We start from the raw sequence: 26830 nt of genomic DNA, 5'->3' as shown, positions 1-26830 counted from the left end.
ATTCTAAAAGATATTTGTACTAGAGATTCCCATCCCCCCCCCAAATATTTAAAAAAAGGTTATTTTTTTTCCTGGGACTGTCTTTATCCTTAGTACAGGTAATCCTTGTGTTTCGATGGCATTTGGGACCAGAAACTTGCTAAGCAATACCGTTGTAAAATGGTATATCACATGACCGTGTCATTTAGCGATGGAAGTCTTACAAATCGTATAAAAATGATAAGCTTTTGGCCATTAAAAACAAAACAGGATGTCCTTACTATGGGCTGTCCTGGTACTTGGCATCACATTGCTTATCCCTCATTTAGTACGTTTGATTCTTACACTACAATTGCAGATGTGGGTAATCTCTGGGAGTTGGGCAGCTTATATATTTAATAGATTAAGATGATCATAATTCCTGTCATCATCTCATGCTTGGTTCGTTTGCTTTCAGCTACTGATCTTTCTCCTCATCTCTTGAATCTCACCTTTGAGGATGTTCTGATACTGGTTTTTTTTTCCCTCTTTGAAACATTTGGAAGTAGTTTATCGGGGGAAATTTATCTCATGTCTGATTTTTCTGTATTTAACTCAGGTTTTCAAGCAAAATAGGACTTTTTACTTTGCCCAACTTGATACTTAAGCATCATTCATAGTAAGCACTGATTATCAGTGTCATCTCCCATCCAATACTTCATTTTTACTTTAGAATTCTCCTTGTGTTTTAGCACTGAAAAGTAAAATGTATGTTCTCGATATTTACAAATACTCTTCAGCAATTTAATCCACTTGTTTAGCGGTCATCAAAGGAGAGTCTGTCATCAAACCCAGCCTTCGTAATAAAAAACAAAAAAATATTTTGCTAAAAAGCCTAATCCTTTTGTTTTCTTTATTATTACTCCCTTGATTATTTATTTTTTTTTCTCTTCTCTGAGAGTGAGAATAAAGCTGAGTTGTTCCCTTTAGACGATTTCAATGACCGTGGTCTATCCCTTATCTGTTCCTTTCCTATAAAAAATAGTAACCCCTAAATCCCATCCGCATGCCACTACCATGAAGAATAAACAATTATGACATGTTTTCTCCACTCCCACCAACTGCTTTAGAGGGGTTGGTAGCAGTGGGGATAACATTGGGCCATATGTCGCAGGCATAATTCTAGGCTGTCTAAGGTCCACTAGTGATGTAAGATGGATGCTTTGAAGGGCAGGCAGAGTCCTTCTGCAGATTTTAAATTGACTCTCCCAAGAAGTGCTCCTGTTTATTGAGGCATAAGCAAGCTCTGCCTACATGTTTACTGCAGAGAGCAAGCCTGTATATTGTTACTCTTATTTCCTTTTGGAAAAGATAAACCTGAGTCCCATCAACCATATGGACCCTTTACCTCATACTGGCAAGTACAAAAGCAGCCTTTAAATAGATCAGATTTCCTTTGCACTGATATTCCTGGTTTTACCTGAATGCTGAGTGGAAGATAAGGCAACATATCTAGGATTTCCCATCGATACGTATCATTAAATGAAATCTCTTTTCAAACAGGAGAATCCTTAATCCTTAAGAAATGTAGCCTTTGGCACTGGACATGTTTACTGGTCAAACCAGAGGCCCCTATATCAAGATGTAGCTTTATTCACTGGGAAGACTTCAATTGTTTTAGCATTTCTGAAGAGTACAGCTGAGCTGTATTTACCTGTGAGAAGAAAGGAAGAATTAGAAACAGGAAAGGGGAATTGCTCAGGCATATAATTCATAGAAAAGAATCCATTTTTTTTTCAAACACCACAACCCAAATTACCCAGAAGACTCTTGGAATGAAATAGCTTCTACTGGATTTATAATGTACCAATTTGATTTATGCCCAGATTTTTTTAAAAAAAAAAAATTAATTTGCACTTCAGTAAATATGGTGAATGTTTTGCCTGGTATTCTTAGAAGTAAACAGATACTGAATTATATTCTTGGTTTCATAGTTCTCTTTAAAAAAAAAGTGCATCAAGCCAAGAGAAAAGGAAACTAGAGTGGATGCAGTGACCAATATTTACATTTTCTGTATTTTTATTCATGTTTTCCCATTACTTGGCAAGTTGCTACTTGCAGCTTGGTTTAATAAGAAATTCTGTGATTTGCTTTTAAATACTGTCTAATGGGATTTGTTCCAGGCTGGTTTACTTTTCATCTTTGTCACGCAGAATTCAAGATTTACACCGTTTACTTTTTATAATCTTGCCAAGAGAATATCAATACTGTATGTAAGTTCAGCTGCCTGTTTTATGGATTTATTACTTTCCATAACCATTGCTGAAAACAGCCTTGTATTTGATCTTGGGGATAGTACAGATAAAATAAATGCCTTTCTGTAATTTTTAACATTTTGAATTTTTAAAAGTTTTTAAAGATAAGATGAATATTAGCAATGTTAATTCTGACTCAGTAAGAAGTGATATTTAATCATAGTAATCACATATTAGATTTTGTGTCATTATCTGTTTTTCCCAGTCTCCTTTCTGAATTAAAAGTCCCAGTCTCAAAATGTGTCATTCTCTCACCCTTAATTTACAGACCCAAGTTACAAAAGGCTTTGGATCAAACTATAAATTATCTAGGTATTCTCAAGGCTGTACCTAGAATCCTAGAATTCTTAATGGAATTGATTCTGTAATGGTGTGTATAAAACTGGACAGAGGGGGTAACCTCAACCAAAAACTGGAATCATTCTAGTGGCAGCTTCATAGAGGTTATAACATTGAAATACCTGAGCAAACTTCATGTCCCAGGGCTGGTTGCTTAAAATGTGACTGATTGAGTTTCTCTGAGTCTTTTAGTAATATGGTGAAACACGATTATTTTATTAACATATGCTTTGCATTTCTGACATATGTGCCTAAAAACAAAAATCATAAACGTCCGTCATCTCAAATGGCCTTCCAGAAGACTAGTGAAGGTAAGTGGCAAATGAAAAGGTCCTGAGGTGCTCTTGTGTGAGAAGTGAGGCTAGGTTCTTCGTCTTTCTTACCTTCAAGCTATATTGTAAATAATGTACGCATCATTACATCTACATTTTGATACCTTATTGCATTTATTTGTTAGATTTATATTCTACCTTTCCTCCAAGAACATAAAGTGGCGTGCATAATGCTTGTCTTATGAATTTTTTTCCACCAGAACAGCTATTGTATTTTGGACTGAGGCATAATTACCCAGTGAATTTCAGTGGTTGAGATTACAGTTGTACCATTGTGTTCCTAATTCTGCTTTAATATCCAAACTCATTACACTACATTGGATCTTCATTTTATCACAGTGGCCTCCGTATTCCAGGTATTCCTGTTCTGCTCATGACAGGCACAGTATTTTTATATTATAAGGATGGGTAAGGGAAACCTTGCATTTATGAAAACCAAGGGGACTATACTAGAGACATTAGTTCATCCTTTGTTCATAAATGGCCATAGGGCAGTTCTAAAATATGTATATGTATATATGTGAGTTCCTTTAAAAATGATAAAGAGGATCTTAAATGCTTTTGTCCCTACAGTGAGATATTTTGTGACTCCAGTTCAAGTGAGTTGAAAGACAAGAGTTTCTGGTGATGGGGTGCTGATAAGGCCACTACTCCTATGCTACTTTCACAATATAGGAAAGAAACTGCTGTTCAGTTGAATGGCATCTTTAGCTGAAATGCAAGGCAGTTTTCCAGTTTAGAAATAGGAAAGGTTAAGTTTTAGCATCAGTATCTGAGCAGAGCAGGAAGGTGAAAAGATCATGACATCTCAAAGCCCTGTCCTTTTATACACACCGTAGCTATATAGTCCCATCTTGCCTTTTTTTGACTCCTCCATAAACAGTCCTGTGCAGCTGTGCCTATCACATGAAAATTTCTTTAACAAATGCATGTAGGTGATTCAGATAAAAGCTATGGCTCAGTCTACTTGACAAAGCCCTTCCCAATTCAAATACTGCCATTTCTGTCTCTGTTCCTGTATCTTTCCTTGAAACAAAAAAAATGAAGAAATCACTCTGACCAACTCAAATAGGTGAAGTCGCTGAGTTTCATAGGCAAACGTTTAGGGATATGTTCAGTAAAGAGGTGTGTGGGGGGGGGAGAGAAGGAGCAATTTTGAACTGGAAATCCATTTCCTTGAGCCCTTACTCTGTATTCCTCAATAACTCTGCTTTTAATAGCCATTTTCAAACAGCAACAATATTTATGTCCCTGATTTGTTTTCAGGTTCTTCTGCCCTGCCCAGCAGTATGGTATACTTTGGAAGTTCTCAGGATGAGGAGGAAGAGGAGGAAGAGGAGGAAGAAACTGAGGATGCGAAAGTGACCACAAATAATGCTTCATCTTCATGCCAGTCTACTCCTAGGAAAGGGAAAACACAGAAGCAAATTCCTAATGGACATGGTATGTCTTTGAATAGTGAGTTGGGGTGGAGAATATCGATGATGAGAAAGACAACCAAGGCAAAACTGGAGTTCTTTCTTCTGCACAGCACCTCGTATTTATGAGACATGTAGCCAATGTTAGTCCTACGGAAAATTATAGGAGTTGATACCCAGCTTATATGAAGGACAACCAGTTGGGGAGTCTGTCTGAAAAGCACCATTTTGACTCAAAACAAATATCCAATAATTTATCCATTTAATTTAAGGGTGTGTCCTGTCTGCTTCAGAACCACATTTTAATGGTTTCTGATGGAATTTTCCTTTTCTATTGAAAAGGGAAACTAGAGCAAAATATTAGCATTGATGTTGACCAGGCCTGCAAACAGCATTATATTCATTCCAGATTTGGTATTGTCTCTAATTGCTAGGTTAGTACTGTATTTTCCGGCGTATAAGACGACTCGGCGTATAAGATGACCCCTGACTTTTGAGAAGATTTTCAAGATTTTTCGTCTTATACGCCGGAAAATACTTACATGCCAGTTGCCAAGTGTCCGACACAAGCCCGATTCAGCCCCGTCTGATGCAGATGGTGCAAAGCCTCCCTTTTGAAGCCCAAAGGGGCTTTTCCTTCCACCCACCCATTTGAGAGCACATTTGCAGACAGAGCAGCCGCACGTCTGGAGCCAAGCCCCGCCCAGGAGGCAGTCAGACAGGTAGGCTCGGAAGACGCGCTGGAGAGCTGGGCTTGGGGAGGCCATGCCGAGGCCGGCTGGCGAGGGCCGCTGCATGGTCTGCGGGCAACAGGGGCGCCAGGCCCGCTGGAAGTCCCCGGAAGTTCCTGGAACGGCCTGGCGGCGGGCGGGCGCTCCCTCCCCGACCCGCCGAGGAGCGTCTCCCAAAGCGCAGCATCTGGCGGCCGGGGGTTCGTCGGCCTGGTCGCTGGCAAGCTGGCCCGCGGCTGGGGCCGGGGCCCAGGAACCGGTAGCCGGGTGGGGGGAAGGAAAGCCAGGCGTGGGCTTCTGCGGCTGGTTGTGAGGCCGGATGCGGGCGTCTGCCGGATCGCCGGTGAGTGGTCTTGAGGCCCCGCTGAATGTCGGGCCTGCTGGGCCCGACATGCCGCCCCCTCTACCCAGGGTCCTCCTGCAGGGGTAGAAAACAACTGCCGGGAGAGATAGTGGGTAGCAGGGCGCGCTCTGCTTATGCTCAGATGCCGCTTGTGTGAGGGGGAGGGGCTTCCTGCCGCTCCCGGGGTCTGGCGTTTGCAAGGGGGAGAAGGGGCTTAGAGGCTCTTGGGGGGTGGGAAGGGAGGGTCACGTTGGAGGGGGGACTGGACTAAGGAGGCTTGCAGTTGCTTTGCATGAACAGGGACGCTCGATTGATTTATGTACTATTTTCCGGCATATTAGACGACCCCCCCAACTTTTGAGAAGATTTTCATGGGTTAAAAAGTCGTCTTATACGCTGGAAAATACGGTATATCAACCCTGGCACTAATACAGCCTACTTACCTTGTAGACTTACATCCATTATTTCTTTGCAAATCAGCAGAGCTGCCTTAGTCACCATGCACTTTCTTCACGTGACCTTCATGTCATATCCAGATAAATTGATCGATGCCTTGTCGGTACAGCTTGAAAAATATATTTGGCATTGAGTAGCTGGAAGTCCTAAACTGTAACCGCCAGAATGAAATAATACCTGGGCCACTATCTCCCATAAAAGTCATACATATTCTATTGACATTGGCAGCACCTTCGCAGTAAATCAGTTCCGTGTTCTCTCTCTAGGACTCAGTGATGAATTCTCCGGCCTTTGCCCCTCTGCGACTTATTTTGCATTGTCCTGACTAGGGGATGCCTAGTCAGCTTCTCTCATCAAAAGGAAATGTTTACTTTCACAACTTATTTCTTTGAAGAGAAAGACAATCTTTATGGAGCTGTTTCCTAGCTTGTTTAATTTCTTAAGCCCGCTTTCCTTGATTTATGTAATTCAAATAGGAAATGTCGGTTTCATTTCCCCCGGTTCTGTTCTGCAAGAGGTTCTCTTTCTAAAGAATTACTAGGAACAGCCAACATTTTTCATAATTCAAATGCTTCCTTCCTCTAATTATTGGAGGTTTATCAGGAGGGAAGTTTCCTCTTACGCTTTCCTGTTAGATTTTTGTTAATTTGAAGGAAGAGAACAGTTAACTTGGATGGCCTGTTGTTTTGTTCTGTTCTTTTCTTTCTCCGATGGAAGAATGGATTGCAATGGAGATTGTGAATTTAAACTAAGAAAAGTATGTAAAACCCATTACAGTGATCATCTTATAGTTAAAAGTAAAAAAGATGGAAATACAGGTAGTACTCAACTTAAAACAATTCATTTAGTGACCATTCAAAGTTACAATTGCCCTGAAAAAAGTGACTTATGGCCATTTTTCACACTTACAACCTTTGCAGCATCCCCCATGGTCATCTGATCAAAATTTGCATGCTTGGCAGCTGGCGTGTATTTATGACGGTTGTAGTGTCCCGAGGTCTTGTAATCACCTTTTGCGACCTTCTGACAAGCAAAGTCAATGGGGAAGGCAGGTTCACTTAACAACCATGTTAGTAACTTTACAGTGATCCACTTAACTGTGGCAAGAGAGGTCGTAAAATGGGACAAAATTCACTTAAAAACACTTGCTTAGCAACAAAAAATTTGAGCTCAATTGTGGTCGTAAGTCAAGGACTATTTGTATTTGATTGCTTAATTATTAGAATAAGGTACATACAGCACAATGGAAAGTATTTGCGAAAGAGATGGCAAAGTTGATGCAGGTTTGAAAAAAATATAGGACCCAAATGCAAATTGTAATAAATTTGGTGGTTTAACCGAATTAGTCTGAAATAATGTTATGGTTACTGTATAAATGATGGGGCTGATTTATTGTATAGGTAATATTAATCACGGAATGACATTGCTTCACAGCACTTAATTATCTTTATTACATAATGAGCTTTAATAATGGCTTCACTGGGAGTATGTTCATTTATTTTAAATTTTGAAGATTCAGAAGTGAAGGACAAGCGAAGCAGACCTGGTCAATAACTATTTTTGCCTTGCTTTTTAATATTCAGAAAAATCACAACATTTTTTCCCCCATTTAACTGCTTCATCCTCCTGCCCAGTTGTGGTTTCAATCTGTCATTTTTCAAAAGTTGCGGCTGCTATTTCTAATTTTGTTACTTGTCACTTCACCGTATTGAGAGAGCATTAATTGGCAGGCGTTCCTAGCTTGACATCATCATGAGTACATTTTGTAGCCATTGGAGTGGGAATGCCAATCATTGCTCTGTCCTTGTAAGGATGAATAGAATGTTTGAAGTGAGCTTAATATGTTAACACTTCCAATTTTCTCTTTGTTGTTTTACATGTTCTCACAAATAAATGCCTGTATCCAAAAGGTCTGAGATAGAACCACTGAAACTATAATTGCATACCATTGGGTCTTTTTTCAATCTTTTATTATTCTGGTGTCCTTTTTCCTAGGGGAATTTTATGCTAATACTTATCCTTGTTGGGGCACAGAGCGAGAGTGCTTTATAAGCCATAGATATGATTATTGTCTTGTCTACATATCTCCACTGGGATATAGATTGAAATGATTACAGGTAGTGGGTGGGCAGAGATCAACCCCGAGACCTCTCATTTATGGAGTTCCTCAGGGGTCGGTCTTCTCACCTCTCCTGTTTAACATCTATATGAAGCCGCTAGGTGAGATCATCCGTGGTTTTGGAGTGGAATATCATCAGTATGCTGATGATACCCAGCTTTTCATCTCGACCCCAAACCACCCCAGTGATGCCCTCGACGTGATGTCCCGTTGCCTGGAAGCGGTCCGGGTCTGGATGGGGAGGAACAGGTTTCAACTCAACCCGGACAAGACTGAATGGCTGTACATACCGGCATGTCACGAAATTCAGATTATTCCATCTCTTAATATTGGGGGTGAGTTATTACCCCCCGTAGATAAGGCTCGCAATTTGGGTGTCCTCTTAGATTCACAGCTCTCCTTAGAAGATCATATAGGAGCTGTGACTAGAGGGGCCTTCGCCCAGGTTCGTCTGGTGTGCCAGTTGCGACCCTATCTGGACCTGGATGCCTTGCGTACAGTCACTCATGCACTTGTGACCTCTCGTCTAGACTACTGCAATGCTCTTTACATGGGGCTGCCCTTGAGAACCACTCAGAAGCTTCAGCTGGTACAGAATGCAGCTGCACGAGTTCTTTTGGGGGTCTCCCGATACTCCCATATTACACCTCTGCTCCGTGAGCTGCACTGGCTTCCAGTTGCCTTCCGGGTGAAATTCAAGGTGCTGGTGATGACATACAAAGCCCTACATGGCATGGGTCCAGATTACCTACGGGAGCACCTACTGCCGGCGTCAACTTCCCTCCGTCCTGTACGTTCCCACAGAGAGGGCCTCCTCAGGGTACCACCGGTCAGAGAATGTCGGCTGGTGACCCCCAGGGGGAGAGCATTCTCGGTGGGTGCACCAATCCTTTGGAACCGCTTACTGGCTGAACTCCGGATGGCCCCCGACCTTCGCTCCTTCCGGCGTGATCTAAAAACTTATCTATTCGAACAAGCCGGCCTGGCCTAATGGGTTTGGGTTTTAACATTATTTTAACTAACCTACTACATTGGGCACAATCATTTAACTTTAAATCTTGTATCCTGTATTCTTATTTTTATTGCCCTGTACACCACCCTGAGTCCTTCAGGAGAAGGGCGGTATATAAATCAAATAAATAAATTAATTAAATAAATAAACTTATGACCACAATTGGGATCATAAATTCTATTCCTAAGCAAGGTGATTTTAAGTGAGTTATGCCACATTGCACAACCTTTTTTTTTAACCTGCTTTTAAGCGAATGGCTGCAGTTGTTAATCACCCAGACATTAAGCAAATCTGGCCTTCCCCATTGACTTCGCTTGTCAGAAGCCAGCTGGGAAGGTCACAAATAGCGAATACATAATCCAGGAACACTGCAACTATACTAAATACATGCTGGTTGCCGAATTTTCATCATGTGACCATGGGGATGCTACGACGGTCATAAGTGCAAGGCCCAGTCGTAATTTTTTCAGTGGTGTCATAACTTTGAACAGTCACTAAACAAATGATTGTAAGCCAAGGACTACTTGTATCTATTTATAACTCTGTATGTCCTATTGTGGCAAACTAGTGAGATTTATTTGTGTCAAAGTACACATTAATTGAAGCAGTAGGCGTGAGCTTAAATGGACTCCAGAAGATGGTAGAGGACAGGAAGGCCTGGAGGAACGTTGTCCATAGGGTCGCGATGGGTTGGACACAACTTGGCAGCTAACAACAACAACAACACATTAATTGCAGCAGCCAACAGCAATGGTATTTTCAGTTTGAAATAGAATTACCGTAATTTCTCTCATATTCTTATTATTTTTCTCTCTTTCTTGTTCCCCCCACCCCCTTTCTCTGTCCAGTCTTCAATGGATCCAGCAAATCAGTGAAAGAGAGGGAACCTGTTCAGAAACACAAAGTCAAAGATACAGTGCCAGCAAAGGAACGAAACAGTGAACACAGGTCTGAGAGTCGAAAGGACCAGTCTGCTGCTAATCACCATTCTTCAACAAACACGAGCTTTTCCACAAAAGGGCTCACTGCTAACAACCACCACACCCTTCATCAATCGGCTCAGGATTTAAGGAAACAGGTATTGTGTGATACACCAGTTGGGGCAAAGTGGTATCGGTTTATCTTATGAACCACTCCTGGGAAAGATCGAGAGGGTTTGAGAAGTGCTCTGGGAAATAGAGTGATTTTAAAGTCAAGGATATTTTTTTTACTTATTTCCCTTTTTGATAGGGCTTCCTAAAATGAATTTTCATTGAAAAGGTCTTGCTTTTCTGCAAGACGTTGCTGATTACTCTACCCAAAAGCTGTGTTCTGCATAAATTATACATCATTGCATTCTACCTTTCGATGTATTATTTAATTTATTTGTTAGAATTCTACCCTGGCTTTCTGCCAGGAACCCAAGATGGTATTCCTAGGACTCTCTCTCCTTTGCTTATTCCCCACAATATCAAGCTTGGGGTGGGGCTACAGTACACTGAGAGATAATGATTGGGTCAAAGCCAACTCAGGGTGTTTCAGCAACCAAAAGCAGACTCAAACAAGCATTTCCTCAAAGCTAGGTTAGTCTGTCAATCACTGATGCAAGGTTTCAAAAACATCTGAATTTGGGAAGGACAAGTCAGCCATGGTAAACACATCATCCCCAGTTGATAGAAATAATGGTTTGGCGTGCTATAGTGAATAGATAAGAGCTCCTGATGATTAATCCCGGCTTTGTCATTTTATGTCAATTTTATTGAAATGACTCAGGAGAAAACAGCCATCTCTGTGCTGGATTTCAAGTCAGCCTTCAAGACAAAAGGACCCATCTCTCTAGAATATCTTTCCCTGACTTGTGTTTCTGTTGTAATGACTGCTTTTTCCCCCTCTCTGTGTCATAAGGGTTGTAATCTCTAATACCTCCGTGAAATAACAGAGCCTAAAGCAAGGCTTTGTTTGGCTGATGTTTGTTCAGCTGGAAAAGGCTTGGAAATATCTGCATGCTTTTGACTCTTTGCCTAGTTGGTACCTTAAGGTAACTTCCCCATCTGTATTTAGTAATTAGGCCAGGAATCCCAAGCCATCTTTTGTCAATTGGTAGCTTTTCTGCTTAGCTGTCTGTAAATGTAAATTAAAATTGAGACATAAAGCTTCAGACTCAGGACTGAGAAAGATTTATTTTAGACGGTTCAGGTGATCTTTCCTAACTAGCTGCTTTATGTGCCAAGTATGAGTGCCAGAGTCAAATGTTTCTGTCTCACCTTTTCCAACTGCCCCTCATACCGTGGTTGACACTTGATTCTCAGCTTGTATTGAACATTTGGAGTCCCCTCTTATGTGAAAAATCAAAGAATTGCAGTTTTGTGTCAGTCAAACCTGGATTGGATTTGCTTGATAACCAGTTATTTTGTTAACTGCTTTAAGGAGCTATTAAATGGGAAATGTTTGGTTCAGATACAGTGAAAAATCTGAATACTAATCAGAAATTAAGCCCGGTGGTCAGTGGGAGGACAAAGAGAAGTCCTTGGCCTTCATGCCCATTCGTGGTTCATGAAATCCAGCATAATCATTCAAACTTAGTCCTAATGTTCACAGTCAAGGCTATGGTCTTCCCAGTTCCAATGTATGGCTGTGAAAGGTGTACCATAAGAAAGGCTGAGCGCCAAAGAATTGAGGCCTTTGAACTATGGTGCTGGAGAAGACTCCTACGAGTCCCTTGGACCGCAAGGTGATCAAACCAGTCAGTCCTAGAGGAGATCAACCCTGACTGCTCTTTAGAAGGCCAGATCCTGAAGCTAAAACTCAAATACTTTGGCCACCTAATGAGAAGGAAGGACTCACTGGAGAAGAGCCTAATGCTGGGAAAGGTTGTTCCTCCAGGCCTTCCTGTCCTCTACCATCTTCTGGAGTCCATTTAAGCTCATGCCTACTGCTTCAGTGACTCCATCCAGCCACCTCATTCTCTGTCGTCCCCTTCTTCTATTGCCCTCAATCTTTCCCAGCATTAGGCTCTTCTCCAGTGAGTCCTTCCTTCTCATTAGGTGGCCAAAGTATTTGAGTTTTAGCTTCAGGATCTGGCCTTCTAAAGAGCAGTCAGGGTTGATCTCCTCTAGGACTGACCGGTTTGATCACCTTGCAGTCCAAGGGACTCGCAGGAGTCTTCTCCAGCACCATAGTTCAAAGGCTTCAATTCTTTGGCGCTCAGCCTTTCTTATGGTCCAGCTTTCACTGCCATACATTGCAACTGGGAAGACCATAGCCTTGACTATACGCACTTTTGTTGACAGGGTGATGTCTCTGCTTTTTAGTGTGCTGTCTAGATTTGCCATGGCTTTCCTCCCCAGGAGCAAGCGTCTTTTAATTTCTTGGCTACAGTCCCCATCTGCAGTGATCTTGGAGCCCAGGAAAATAAAATCTGTCACTACCTCCATTTCTTCCCCATCTATTTGCCAGGAATTGAGAGGGCCAGATGCCATGATCTTGGTTTTCTTAATGTTTAGTTTCAACCCAAGTTTTGCACTCTCCTTCTTCACTCGCAACAAGAGGCTCTTTAGTTCCTCTTCACTTTCTGCCATTAGAGTGGTATCATCTGCATATCTTAGGTTGTTGATGTTTCTTCCAGCAATCTTAATTCCAACTTTTGATTCATCTAGCCCTGCCTTTCTCATGATGTGCTCTGCATATAAGTTAAATAGGCAAGGCGACAGTATACAGCCTTGCCGGACTCCTTTCCCAATTTTGAACCAATCAGTGGTTCCGTGTCCAGTTCTCACTGTTGCTTCTTGGCCTGCATATAGGTTTCTCAAGAGACAAATAAGATGGTCTGGTATGCCCATCTCTTTAAGGACTTGCCACAGTTTGTTATGATCCACACAATCAAAGGCTTTAGCATAGTCAATGAAGCAGAAGTAGATGTTTTTCTGGAACTCTCTAGCTTTCTCCATGATCCAGCGTATGTTAGCAATTTGATCTCTAGTTCCTCTGCCTCTTCGAAATCCTGCCTGTACTTATGGTAGTTCTCGATCCACATACTGCTGGAGTCTAGTGTGTAGAATTTTCAGCATAACTTTACTGGCATGAGAAATGAGTGCAATGGTGTGATAGTTTGAACATTCTTTGGCACTGCCTTTCTTTGGAATTGGAATGTAAACTATATAATAGTTTAAATAGTTTTAAAATAGTTTTAAAATTAAAACAGCTTTAAAATATTATAAAATTATATATATATAAAATTATATATATATAAAATTATATATATATAAAATTATATATACATATGGACTCATTTGTGTCTATTTTTAAAAATTGTTTCAATTGAGTAGAGCTATGTGAAGGGACGCAGTGGCTCAGTGGGTTAGGACACTGAGGTTGTCAATCAGAAGGTCGGCAGTTTGGCGGGTCGAATCCCGAGTGCCGCGTAACAGAGTGAGCGCCTGTTACTCGTCCCAGCTTCTGCCAACCTAGCAGTTCGAAAGCACGTAAAAATGCAAGTAGAAAAATAGGGACCACTACGGTGGGAAGATAACAGCGTTCCGTGCGCCTTTGGCGTCCAGTCATGCCTGCCACATGACCACGGAGACGTCCTCGGACAAGCGCTGGCTCTTTGGCTTTGAAACAGAGATGAGCACCGGCCCCTAGAGTTGGAAACGACTAGCACGCATGTGTGGGGAAACCTTTACCTTTACCTATGTGAAGGTAAAATATGTCTGAATCTGAGTGTGACTGGGGAAAATAGAAAATACAGTTTCATGTTTGTGAATGTGTGGTGACTTTTAACTCATTAGCTGGTGTGGGTGTAACAAGTGATAAAATCTAATGATTGATCACTGTTACTTTTTACAATTCAATTAACTTCTTTCTTATGTGCTCAGTGTAAGCACTGCTTCAGGATAGAACTCTGACTCTAGAACCTCTGTGGTGATCCTGCGCAGCGGGCAATGCAACCATTTTATTAGGCTGGCTCACAAAAATTGTGTGTGTTTGATTAATGGGGGGAGACATGTCAAAAGTAGAAAGGTAAGAAACTGCTTATCACAATTGCTTTTGCTTCCTTTGATACCGATTCTTCAGAGTATTTAAAGGTAATTATGAGCAAAATGCAAAATTGGTGAACAGTATAACATCTGGAACTTACCTAATTATAATTGGATAGTTTTTTTTAAAAAAAATGTTTTTCTTTCTGGGTTGAAGCTCTTGGTTCAACCTAATGGAGTCCTTGGACCTCTCTGAGCTTGATTGTTTTCTTGCAGATATTTCACTATCGAACTAGATAACATTATCAAAGCTAGAAAAAGTGGGATTTGCTCTCTATATATATACAGTGGCTGTCCTATCAGTGTTGATGGAAGTGTTATTTTCCTCTTGGTGCTTCCTTGATTAGACTGTTGTTTACTGTAGACAAACCACCAAGGAACAATTATTCTTTCTGCATTAGCAATAGTAATAGCACTTAGACTTATATACCGCTTCATAGTGCTTTACAGCCTTCTCTAAGTGGTTTACAGAGTCAGCATATTGCCCCCAGCAATCTGGGTCCTCATTTTACCGATTTGGAAGGCTGAAAAGGCGTTAAAGCCTACAACAAAATGCCCTGCCCACTAGTGTCAGAAACAAACCTCCAATAAACTGCACAGCTGGATGGAAATTGTCCAACAAAGTGGGTGGAAAATGATACAGCTAATAATTATGAACACGTACCTCAGACTAAACAGATAACAGCACACCATAAAAAACCTCGAAAAGCAACAAGAACAGACCACTGCCCCAGAACACGTATAAATGCTGACAGCCACCATCAAGAGTGCATTCCATGGATTACCACTTTCAGGACTTATTAGTAGAGATTATAATGCAACGTCTAGAAACTATGGTACTCCCACGCATACATAGATAACACCTAATAATAAAAAAGAACAGCTAAAGAAGACACATAAACAATCAACAACATCTTGAAAGGAATAAAATTCACAAAGGAAGAAGAAAACAACAACACACTATCCTTCCTGAATATCCTCATCAGCAGAGAAAATAGCAGCAAATTAGAAACACAGGTCTCTTGTAAAACCACTCACACTAATCAATTGCTTCATTACCAAAGTAACAACCCAACTTCTCACAAGAGAAGCTATGTAAGAACACTGTTCAGATGAGCACAAACACACTGCAGCAACTCTGAACATCAAGAAAAGGAAACAGACCACCTGTACACTGGCACATATCAAAAACGTGTGAACCAATCAACAGACTATTACCACCATATTTAGCACACAAACCAATAAAGCCATTCAAAATAAGTAAAGCCAAAAGATACAGAAGCCCCATCTTCAACGTACAGTGTAAGGATGGTAAAAACCACTACATAGAACAAACAGGAAGAAGACTAGCAGAATGCATCCATGAAAAACAACTATCAACCAGAAGACATGGTGACAACTCCTTAATTGCACAATACATAGACAGACTTAACCAGAGTTTCAGCTGGGAAACTGTAAGCATCCTAGATCAAGCCAACTCTAAAAAACACTAGAAAATTCTTAGAAGCCCATCAGTCAACCAAATCAACCATTAACAAGCACATAAAAATGGAACAACATTTATGTACTATTCAAAAAAGAGGCAATCAAAAAACTAAAAAGACCTCCTCACCAGGAATCCAGATAAACAGGGATTAACATCAGGATTAATACCAGACCAAGAGTAAACAGTACCCAAACAAGAAATAACCAACACAGACAAACAATAAACAACAGCCTAATCAAGTATCTACGAAAAAACAACATTCCCACCAACACTAACAACACTTGCCCAGCTATAGAAACTAAACCCCATTCCCTTCTAGCACTGATGATGTTACCTAGTTGGATAATGAAACATCTGCAAGGAAACAATCAAGCTCAGAGAGCACCCAGGATTTGCACAACCTTTAACTATAAATATTCTCTTCTATTGGCACTAATATTAATAGTGAGGCAATCTACAATAAGATTTGTATACTGCTATCTGAATTAGACCCATTGCTCTTTCTGGTGATCTACAGAAGCATCTTTTTGGAGACAGACTTTCAGACAGATTATTTTGTGCCTTATAAAGTAAAAGTCTGGTTCAGTGTTTAGGAACCTAATGTCATTTTCAGATTGAAAAAAAAATCTGTTTAGAAACAAATTGGGGATTAAGATGTATGGGCAATTTTAGAAGATAGAAGACAGTATATTTAAAAAGACTATGCACTCATGCAGTTTCATAGCTGGCTCAGAAAGATCTAGCTGGAGGTATTATTTAGGTACTTTTTATGTACCAAATTAGTTATGGTAGGTTGCAGTTTCTAAAATTTCCCCTACAATACCGTGCATTTTTATCTTGGCAGTTTTATTATGGATTGCATTTTCCCAATGATTTAAGGAGATTGCATGCATGAAGAGGAGCTGTCGTAAGGAAGGTTTCCCATCCACACACCCCAAATGTTGGAAACCACAGCAGTTTTAAAAATGGCTATGGACTGAGTTGATAAAAGTCTTCTAAAGAAAGTTTTTGTTTTGTTTGTTTACTAATTTTATTTTAAGGAACTAATTCTGTTCCTTGAAATTATGCTAAAATAATCACTTTCCTGGGCAATCTGTATTTCACTGCTCTCTGCACTCGGCTGAGTGTGTTAGTTTTATGCTTCATTTTCTTTCTTCACAATTGTCTTCTCACTTCCCCCCAGTCACATGTGCTCCTCCTTTCATTTTGCTTCTCTGATGCTTATCTCCAATTTGATCTTTCTTCTTCCATTTCTGACTAATGTTGCTCTCGCGCAATCTTTTCCTTAGATGTAGCTATTTATTCTTTATGTTTCTCTCCAGGCTCTCTCTTCATGAGCCAAATGTACTTCAACTTGGCTGCTATTTAATTCCCAATTGTCCCTTTTCCCCCCAGACTTATTTTGTAATGTCTTACCTCTCTATTTACTATTGTAGCCCTGGTGTGCATAAATGTTCTTTACAAAAGCTTAGCCATCTGAACCTGTTAAATATTTTTGTCAGTATTTATTGAAGGTTTTGTATTTGTGAGCAAGCTTCTTCAAAAGACTTTTATTGAACAATCATCCTGCCTCATTCACAGAATTTTATAAAAGCTCAATCTGGCATTGTGATCCATTTATAATTTGATTTTATTCTCTTATTAAAGAGAAAGGAAAGCAAAACTGTAATACAGTTCATTAGTGTCAACCACTGCTACTCTTCTTACCTGTTTTAAAAGAAAATTCCTTTTGGAAACAGTGGATCAAAGGGACCTTTCAAATGTATGAAAAGGAAATGGGAGTTCAGAATGTGGAGTTCTGCATTTCTCTAGCTGGGTTTCCAGAGTGGGAAAATAATAGGGACTTACTTTTTCATAACTGTATTAGAAATAAGGCTGCAACTTTCCCTTTCCTGGTGAAATGCTCTTCAAAAAGAATTCTAAACATGTTCCTCAGAAAAAATAAGATGCTAAACTGATAAGGAAAACTTACTTCGAAATACTGTATGAAGAAAAATTTATGTATGGAATCCTTAAGTAGGACAAGTGGGAGATGCAGTACTATTCACTCAGCTATGTTGCATCATTGTAGAAGCAGAAGCTGCACTGGCAGAAAAATAGCATTATTCCTCTTGAAGTATGGACAGTTGAAGGGATTTATTTTTTTCCCCAGGAGTAGAAGTCCTTTGCCTTGCTGCATCATGAATTATTTCCCTTCCCTATTCCTGCAACAAAAGAAAAACTTGTTCATGAGGAAAAATGCACTCATTGAAGACTTTCACTATTTCTGGAGAGAACTAGAAAAGAGCTCCAACAATTAGATTTCACTAGGTGTTGTTTTTTTTAAATTGTGCTTTTTTACTTACTGAAATGCTAATGCTTACAAGGTTTCAAATCTAAGGAGTCATATCGAGGCATTCAGTGAGGAAAATATTGGCACTGGATATGTTTGTATGTTCAAGAACGTGTAATTTGGAAAGGTTTTATGAACTTCTTTCATTCTGCCTTCACTTCTAACCCTAATTAATATGAAGCATAATCTAACCAACGCTTCTGTGTCTTATTCTCATACTACCCAGTATATTGCATGTGCTTAATATAGTCACTTTCTTGAACCAAACAGAATCTGAGGTGGTTCTTTTCTGAAAGTTTGTTACGGAAAATTATGGTTCAAATCCTAATAAGACTGTGGCTCCAGCATATCCTGTCATAAAGTATGTTTTTGATATCAGAATACAGTAAAGCTCAGAGAATAGGAAATGCAGAAAGAGTTATACATTGGCCACCAAATCAAGGAATTGAGAATGGTAAAGTAGCATTTCATATGAGTATTTCGAGATCAGCTTTCTGCTAAACGGAGTTAGATTTAATTTTAAAATCTCTTCCAGCTTTCTTTTCTCTTTTATACACTTGTGCTTTGATGTTTCTGTTATTTGCCTATGACTTGGCAAGCATTTGAAACAAGAACATTTTTCTGGTAGTATCCAGGAATACACCCTGGGATTGTTTTATGTGCAGGTTCTCATCACTTGAAAGCAAAATTGTTTCCACTTGAATGTTTGTTGTATTTGTGTTGCTGCAAATGTATATATACTTTGAGAAAACAAAACAAGTCATCTAATCCAGTGCAGTCTGCGCTAATCTTCTCATTTATTTTATAGTGTGTAAAACAGCACACGATTTTTTTGTTTTAGTAATTTCATCTATGTACAGAATTTCAATTCTCTACACCAGGAGTAGGCAACCTTGGCTCTTTTATGACTCGTGGACTTCAACTCCCAGAATTCCTGAGCCAGCCATGCTGAGGAGAAAGGGAGAGGTTTCCATGCTGAGCCATGGTGGCTCAGGAATTCTGGGAGTTGAAGTCCATAAGTCATAAAAGAACCAAGGTTGCCTACCCCTTCTCTACACTAACCTCACTTACTTTCACACAGGGAAAATAAGGTCATTTCATAGAACTTCAAATACCTTTGTCCAATGTTTTATTATATTTTTTCTTTTTCTTTTTCTTTCCTTTTTTTGAGCAGACAAAATAAAAAAAAAATTTAGTTTCTGAAGCAAAGATGCAGGAGAGGGCTAGCTGCTTCTACATCTATATAATGTTATGAATAAGAAGGACAGCTTTTGGAGGAAATTGCTTCAATTTTATGGTTTCTTGTACCAAGATTTTAATAGTTTCACCCATAGTCTAATATGGTGCTATTGGTCAAAGCTTACTGTATCATTCTGCTTGCTGCCTCTAAATATCTTCAGCAGCCTCTTAATATTTACTTGATTTCAATAGTTAAATAATGTAATTTTGCAATGTTAAATTTTTAAATCCTGCTTCTTCATATCTCAGTTCTGTTAATGTTTAGCATAAAACTTTAATCAGTCATATATAGTTAAAAAAATTTTAAAAAGTGACAACAGTAATTTAGGATGCTGATAAGAAATAGAAAAAATGGAACTTCTTGCCTTCTCTCACAGCTATAAGTCACTTTGGGGCAAATATTACAAATGGCAAAGTTTGTAGGTGTCTTTGTTCTCTGTTTTTCCCTTAGAATAATTATTCTAGAATTTACCTTGGCAAAGCTAGACATTGATCAGATACTGGAAAAATTCAGTTAAATTCTGTGAAAAAATTAAGAAAAATTAATCTCAACTGATTCCCAGTGATCTCACTGGAGCTTCTGGCTAAGTATTGTAATATCATAATTGTTATTCTAAATTATTATTATTAATACAGAGTAAAACTGCTTTGATAATAAATGTGTTGAGCAACATAAAATAATAACAATTGCACATATCATAACTATTGATCAAATGTTTACTATATAATTTTAACTTGTACCTCCTGAGATCATTGTAGAAGCTGGATCATTCAGAGCCAGACTAATCTCTTGGGTGCATATTAGATATTATTTCCTTGCAGTACTAAATATTGTATCCTAGTTGTGAATGCTTGTTATTTTATGATTGGTTTTAAATTGTGATAGAAGATGGATGTATTTTCCTTTAAGGTTGGCATTAGCTTGTTGGTTTTTAATTTCTAGTCAGACAGTCACACCTATTTGTCTCATAGGTGACAGATGGTAAATACAATACATAAATATTAGAAAACAAGTATTGACTGGGAAGAAATAACATGCATCCCTGATGGTTGTATTTATGTGTGTGATCTGGCCCAAAATAAACTGTAGATTATTTTTAGGTTTGGGAAAAATTAAGACTTTACTTCATCCTAGTTATTCATTCTGCAGCTCTGTTACTATTATCACTAATTTAGACTTGCCTAACTATTATATTGTTTTGGAAGTTTAGATGCCTCTTCATACACATAGATTGCTTTATAACAGTAGTATACAGAAAAGGCAAAAGGAAGCAGGGCAGCACATATTATATATTCCCTGAGTCTTCGGAGAAGGGCGGGATATAAATGGAATTAAAATAAAAAAATAAAAAAATATTCACAAGATCCAAACAACATTGGATCCATTCTGGAACCAAACCAATCTTTGCATAGTCCCACTATAAAGCAGTGCTATGAAACAGAAGCACTGTCTCATTCAGTGGGTAGTGTTAGAGGTATGAATATAAGCACACAGTTCATGCTGTTTTTCTTCTAATTTCCCTTTTAAATTTATAAAAGGAGCGTCTGATACTGCTTTCTACTAAGCAAAGTCTATGACATAGTAATATGCGGAGCCATTTGTTGTAACTAAGTGTATTTTTCCCCCAAGAGGCTTGTAAAAGAGGTGAAGCCTTCAAGATTTATTGTGTATTCGTTGATTTATCTGGTATCCATTGATTTTTCTTTTTTTCTCTCTCTCCTTCCTGCTTTCTGATATTCCTGGCTCCTCCAGGTTTCAAAGGTCAATGGTATCACTCGAATGTCAACTCTGAGTGCAAATACAGCCAGTGCCAAAAAGATGAGAGACGTCAGACCTTCACCGTCCAAAACTGTGAAGTACACTGCAACAGTGACTAAGGGAACTGTCACATACACCAAAGCCAAGAAAGAACTGGTCAAGGAAACCAAACTAAATCACCACAAACTCAGTACACCTGTCAACCATACAATCTCAGGGAAAATGGAAAGTAGCAATGCAAAAACCCGTAAACAGGTGCTATCCCTTGGAGTGGCCAAGCCCAACAATACAGCTATTAATGGTGTCAAGGTCAATGGCAAGTTGAACCAAAAGTCATGCACTAAGGAGGTAGGGAGGCAGTTGAGGGAAGGGCTGCGCAATTCAAAAAGGAGGCTGGAAGAAGCAAACCATATAGACAAAATACAGTCACCCGTCAAGAAAGTGAAGGGGGCCACAAATGTGACTGAAACCCCAAGCAAAAAAGCACCATCTGTGGAAAGACCTTTGCTGAATGGCCATGTGAAAAAGCCTGGAAGTCAGGAGGTGCCACAGAAAAGTCTGGAAAGGAATAGGCCGAAAAGAGCTGCTGCTGGGAAGAACACGCCAGGGAAACAAGCACATAGCAAAACAGAAAATGCCTCCTGTGAACATTATTCTACCTCTCAAACAGAGTCCTTGCACAAGCCACACGACTCAACAGGGAAGCACGAGAAAGGTAGCGTCAAGTCTGGGTGGGCCATGATGGAAGAGATTCCTATTCTCAGGCCTTCCCCCAAGGAGTTCCATGACCCATTGATATACATTGAGTCAGTCCGTGCTCAGGTTGAGAAGTATGGGATGTGCCGGGTGATCCCTCCTCCTGACTGGAGGCCTGAGTGCAAGCTGAATGAAGAGATGCGGTTTGTGACCCAGATCCAGCACATTCACAAACTCAGCAGGCGCTGGGGGCCCAATGTGCAGCGTCTGGCCTGTATCAAGAAGCACCTCAAATCTCAGGGCATTACTATGGATGAGCTTCCACTCATAGGTGAGTCCCTTATTCACGCAGGCTTTTTGTTGGTCTTGGTGGCAAGAAACCATTTTGAGCACTGATTTATTTTCAGATTAATCCTCAGCGAACCCAAAGCACTGGTAAGAGAGGGTAAGCAATAGATTTCCATGCCATTTCATACAGAGCAGTCCTCTTCAAAGCGAACGTACTCAGATTTCAAAAGTATCTTATTTTATGCCTTGAGAAGAGATAGCGATCGGACACATATGTAATAAGATAGCCCTCATCTACTCTACATTTGGATTTTAGGGAGTTCCCAGGGAAGCTATGTGGATCAAGAGCATACAGTTACTCTTCCCCCCCCCATCCCCATATTTAACTTTTCTCCTCATGAAAAAAATATGGAAAGGACAGAGATGAGAGAAAGATAGGTGAGTGGGAGGATTTGAAGCAATCACGTGACCGTGGGAATGCTGCCACAGCCATAACTTTGGGGACCACTCGCAAGTCCATTTTTTTTTCTAGCATCATCATAACTTCAAACAGTTGCTGAATGAATGCTCATAAGTCAAGGGACTACCTGTGAGCTTTAAGCAGATAGGTTGTATAATTAGTACAAATCAAGTTTCAGGATTTCATCCAGTATGCTGCTTTTATTTTTAAGAATCTGTTGATTTGGGGAATACAAAAGAAAATAGTGAACACAGGCTTTTTCCTCCCAGGGAGCACGAAGTAAATGTTTAAATTAATGAAAGATTTTACTGGTAATAAATTATAGTTAGGAGTTTTTGAATTAAGTAGAATTAAAGCACCTTTACAATCAGACAGTATATTTTTAAAAGACAGTATTTTTTGTGAGATGTGCTCTTTGCAAACATAACCAATACTGTCATTTTTTAAGTGGCAGCAGATAGTTACCATTTGAAGTGTTTCGTTAATAGCACTTATTTGGTCTTCTGTTAAACCTGCTCACGTGTGTACTTAGCATTGCTGACTTTGTTCAGGTGGACTTTGAATCTGGAGAAGGCCACCGTTTTGAGCTATTGAGACTTTTGAGATGTGCTGTGGCTGCCACAGGAAGGCTTGTCCAATTGCCAACTGGCTACTCTAATGGACACGGCCAGTTAGGAAACCAAAGGATTGGTGTGGAAACCACTGGTTGGAGACAGGCACTTTGCTTTGCAGCCTGCCAGCTTCCCACTTTGTTTCTGTATACAGAATCTAAAAAGGAATAAAAACAAATCTAAAAAAGGAGTGGATCAGGGAGCTTGCAGGCAGCAAGGTAGACAGAACAAATGGGTCACACAGCCAGCTCATTCCCTTCTTCAGCTCTTTCAGTTTAGCATGCTTATAATGAGCTGGCATGAACCTTGGATGCTTGTACATTCCCACTCTCTTTGGGTACAGTTGTGTAAAGGAAGATAGAAATGGTTGCTTCCATCCTAAATTCACTCTATGTTACCAGACTTCGTGATTTATTTACTAGTGTTTGTTAAAACAGGTCAAAACAGTCCAATTTTGACGCTGGCTTGTTTCTTCGTATATCAGATGACAACATAATGTTGGATGATTTTCCTGTATGACGATACAGTGTTGTTTACTACAGTCATTTGAATGGAAACTTCAACTGCAACAGAAGCCTTTGCTTTGCAGCCTTGCTAGAGAAGGGAAGTTGATGTGTAAACCTGAGACGGGCCCACAGGTCCTCTAAGGCTGGAGTTCTTAAACTGGGCAAATTTGTGCATATCCTGGGGGTGATGGAGCAATTTGTAATTGCTTGTTTGTGAGTTGAGGGTCCAGTTGTGGGTCTGCCAAGACATTTGTGTCAAAGAGCAGATTTGGGAGTTTTGTGGGAATAATTTGAGACCATGAAAAGGAATAATTTGTCAGATAATTTAAGAACCACCGCTTTAAGGCAAAGAAGAACACCAGCATTTAAGTAAATATCAAAGCCTAGAGAAGGAACTGCCGGTCATTTCTGATACAGTGGTACCTCAGTATTTGACTGCTTCAGAACCCGTCAAATTTGGTACCTGACACATTTTGACATCAAAATATTGTCCCGGTGCTCATCTTTGTTTGGTACTTGACACACTGCAAAAAGGAAGTGGGGGGACAGCTGCAGAGGACAGGACAGGAGGTCGGCGATGTTGAGAAGCTTGCTGCAAAAGGAAGACAGCGCAAAGGGTAGACAGGAAGTCAGCCAAGCTGGGAAGTTGTTGACATAGGAAAAGGAACTGATAGGAAGTTCTTCCCAGCTGAAGCAAAGGGGCCAAGTGGTAAGTCACATGGTTTGTTTGCTACTCATCCTTTTTAGTATTCGTCATGCCTCTCAGAGCCAATTAAGCACGAGTGCTGAGGTACCACTGTATTGTACTTGGTGTAGCAGTGTTGGGAACATGTCTTCCTGAGAATCGGACTGGTAAACTGCTGTTTGGCATTAAATCTGAACCCAGTTATATCTGAATTGTGTTAGTTCTTTTCTTCCACAGACTGATTTCTTTTTTTAAAAAAATAGCTGCACTTGAAATAAAATTTAATTCTTTTTTATTTGTATATAACGTAGGTATTATAAAAGGATGCAAAGTAAATTTGCTTTATCCAAATGCTTCCCTATCTTTTTTGCCCTGAGGACAAGAAAGGTATATCGTTCTCATTAAGGCTATTGATTAGATTGCAATAGAGATTTTTCCTGCGAGTTCTTTGGGTTTTTGGTTTTTTTTTGAAAAACACCTATTTTTCATTGAAATTATTAACCAAAGGGTTTGTTCTATTAAAAGAAACTTGAATGTTAAATAATTGCCAAAGGAAAAAAGTGTCGCGATATGTTTTGAGAAAATGAATAGGCTGTTAGGCATATGGTGTTAGCCTACAATGTTGGGTTGAAAATATATTAACCATAATGCTATGTCTTTAAGTTGTTAATTGGCCAATGGGTGTGTAAGTGTTCTCATGGCCATAAGAGGAAGCTAGGAACGTAGCTTCTCTCTCTCTCTGAATTCACTGATCTCTACTATTACTGTTTTTGCTATGCTGTTGGTTTACTACTGTTGTAAACCTGAACTGTGTATTGACCTCTGGACCGGTAAGAAGACTTTGTAGTTTGGATTACTCCTTGGACTGTTGCTATTGTGTATGACTTGGACTGTTTATTTTTGACTGTGCATTTTTGTTTTTACACCACCTCAAAGTAAAATACTTTTTGCTTTTAGAACTCAGTGTATTTCTGTGTGTGATTTTTACTGCTCTCAGTGCCCTTCCTTGTCTGTGCAACTCTTTGGTAGCACAAGGAGACCTCTGCACAATAAATTCCTTAACACTGGTTATGGGCCCAGGCCTGTACTGAGAGTTAGTACACACAGTATTCCTAGCTGAGTTTGTATTTGGTGTAAAATGGCACAGGAACTGTTGTCAGGCATCTCCTGGATAACCCGGTTGGATGGGACAAACTATGTTTCCTGGTCCACAAAATGCTGCTTGCTTTTGCGCAAGGAAGGACTATGGGCTGTTGTAAATAACCCACCAGATACTACTGCTTGGGATCCAGATGATGAAGAGGATGCAAAGAAGTTAGACAACTTTAAACGTAGCAATGAGAAAGCTCTTTGCATTATTGGACTAACACTGAATGACCAGCAGCTTGTCCATATTCGTGGTGAGGAGTCTGCTGCTAGGTGTTGGGATGTTTTGCGAAGGCTTTATGTTCGTGACAGTGTGGGTGCACATATACACCTTACACGTAAGCTGTTTAGGACTCGTCTGCAGAAGAATGGAGATATGCTGACCCATTTAAATTATATGAAGGCAACTTTTCAAGAGCTTCATGAAAAGGAGCTGATTTTTTCAGAGTTGCATCAGGTCTACATTATTCTGTCATCTTTGGATGAGAGTTATGATGAGTATGTTTCTTCTTTGGAAGTCCTGACCAGAGAGGAACTGACTTTGACTAACATTACTGGGAGACTGCTGGAAGAGTCCAGAAGAAGGCGTGACAGAGACCAGCTGAGAGAGACACAGCTACAAGAGGAGCAGCTATTTACCACTGCTTACAACGTCAAGAAATGTTATTCTTGTGGGGCTAGAGGGCATATAGCCAAATTCTGTAGAAAGGGTAAAAAACAGAATGTGAATAGCAGTGGGAAGGCTAAGAAGGGCATTGGTTTGGCTATTTCTGGTGAATCAACATCCAGAAACAATGAATTGTGGGTTGTTGATAGTGGGGCTTCACAATGCATTACTAAAGTGAAGGATAGGTTTATTAATATGAGAAACAGCAACCAATATGTTTCACTGGCAAACGGTTGGAAGATGAAGGCCTCTGGTGAAGGTAATTCCTATTGTCCATGCATTAATGAACAGTTACCTATGTTATATATACCTAAACTAAGATTCAACCTGTTATCTGTAAGGGAATTGGTTAAAGTTGGGTTTGTGGTAACATTCAGAGGGGAGCAATGCACTATTGAGAGGAATGGAACCTGTGTAACTGCAAATTTGAAAAATGGTTTATTCGTTCTCACAAGTAACCAGGTTAGTACAGTTAAAGCTAACTCGATATGTGAGAACAAGAAGCCACATGATGAATGTATACATTTATTGCATAGGCGGTTAGGGCATGTAAACTTTAACTCACTACGTAAAACAGTTGAGTTAGTAGAAGGAATTAAACTGAAGCCATGTAGTAAGTATTTGAAGTGCAATGCCTGTAATCAGGAAAAGAGTAAGGCAAGTCCGGCAAACAGGATAAACAGCTTCAAAACAACTGTACCTTTGGAAGTTGTGTTTGCTGATTTAATTGGACCCATGAAACCAAGTTTAGGAGGGTCATGTTATATTTTAAGTATCCTTGACCACTACTCTCGATATGGATTTTGTTATCTGCTTAAGTCAAAGGCAGACACTTTCCAACAATTTGCAAACTGGCTGAAGTTCGTGGAGAGAAAAACAAAGAGAAAGGTTCAGTGCATAATTACTGATAATGGTAC

At 39.8% G+C, this 26830-nt stretch overlaps 1 protein-coding gene across 3 annotated transcripts in view; it reads left to right on the top strand.

The window, feature by feature from the left end:
* The window catches only part of JARID2 (jumonji and AT-rich interaction domain containing 2), a 256135-nt gene that overhangs the window by 190752 nt on the left and 38553 nt on the right, over positions 1–26830 (top strand). For all 3 annotated transcript variants that reach the window (XR_014025984.1, XR_014025985.1, XM_081324217.1), the window contains exons 5-7: positions 4211–4387; positions 9872–10101; positions 20849–21881. Coding sequence is in view for 1 of the 3 variants with exons in the window: in XM_081324217.1 (XP_081180343.1) it covers positions 4211–4387; positions 9872–10101; positions 20849–21881 (1440 nt within the window). In the remaining 2 variants the exon portion in view is untranslated. The remainder of the gene's footprint in view (positions 1–4210; positions 4388–9871; positions 10102–20848; positions 21882–26830) is intronic.

This window comes from Vipera berus (genome assembly GCF_964194415.1).
Source record: "Vipera berus genome assembly, chromosome: 3".
NCBI lineage: Eukaryota > Metazoa > Chordata > Lepidosauria > Squamata > Viperidae > Vipera > Vipera berus.
The sequence above is the reverse complement of the archived record's forward strand: the minus strand, read 5'-3'. Positions and strand labels throughout refer to the sequence as shown.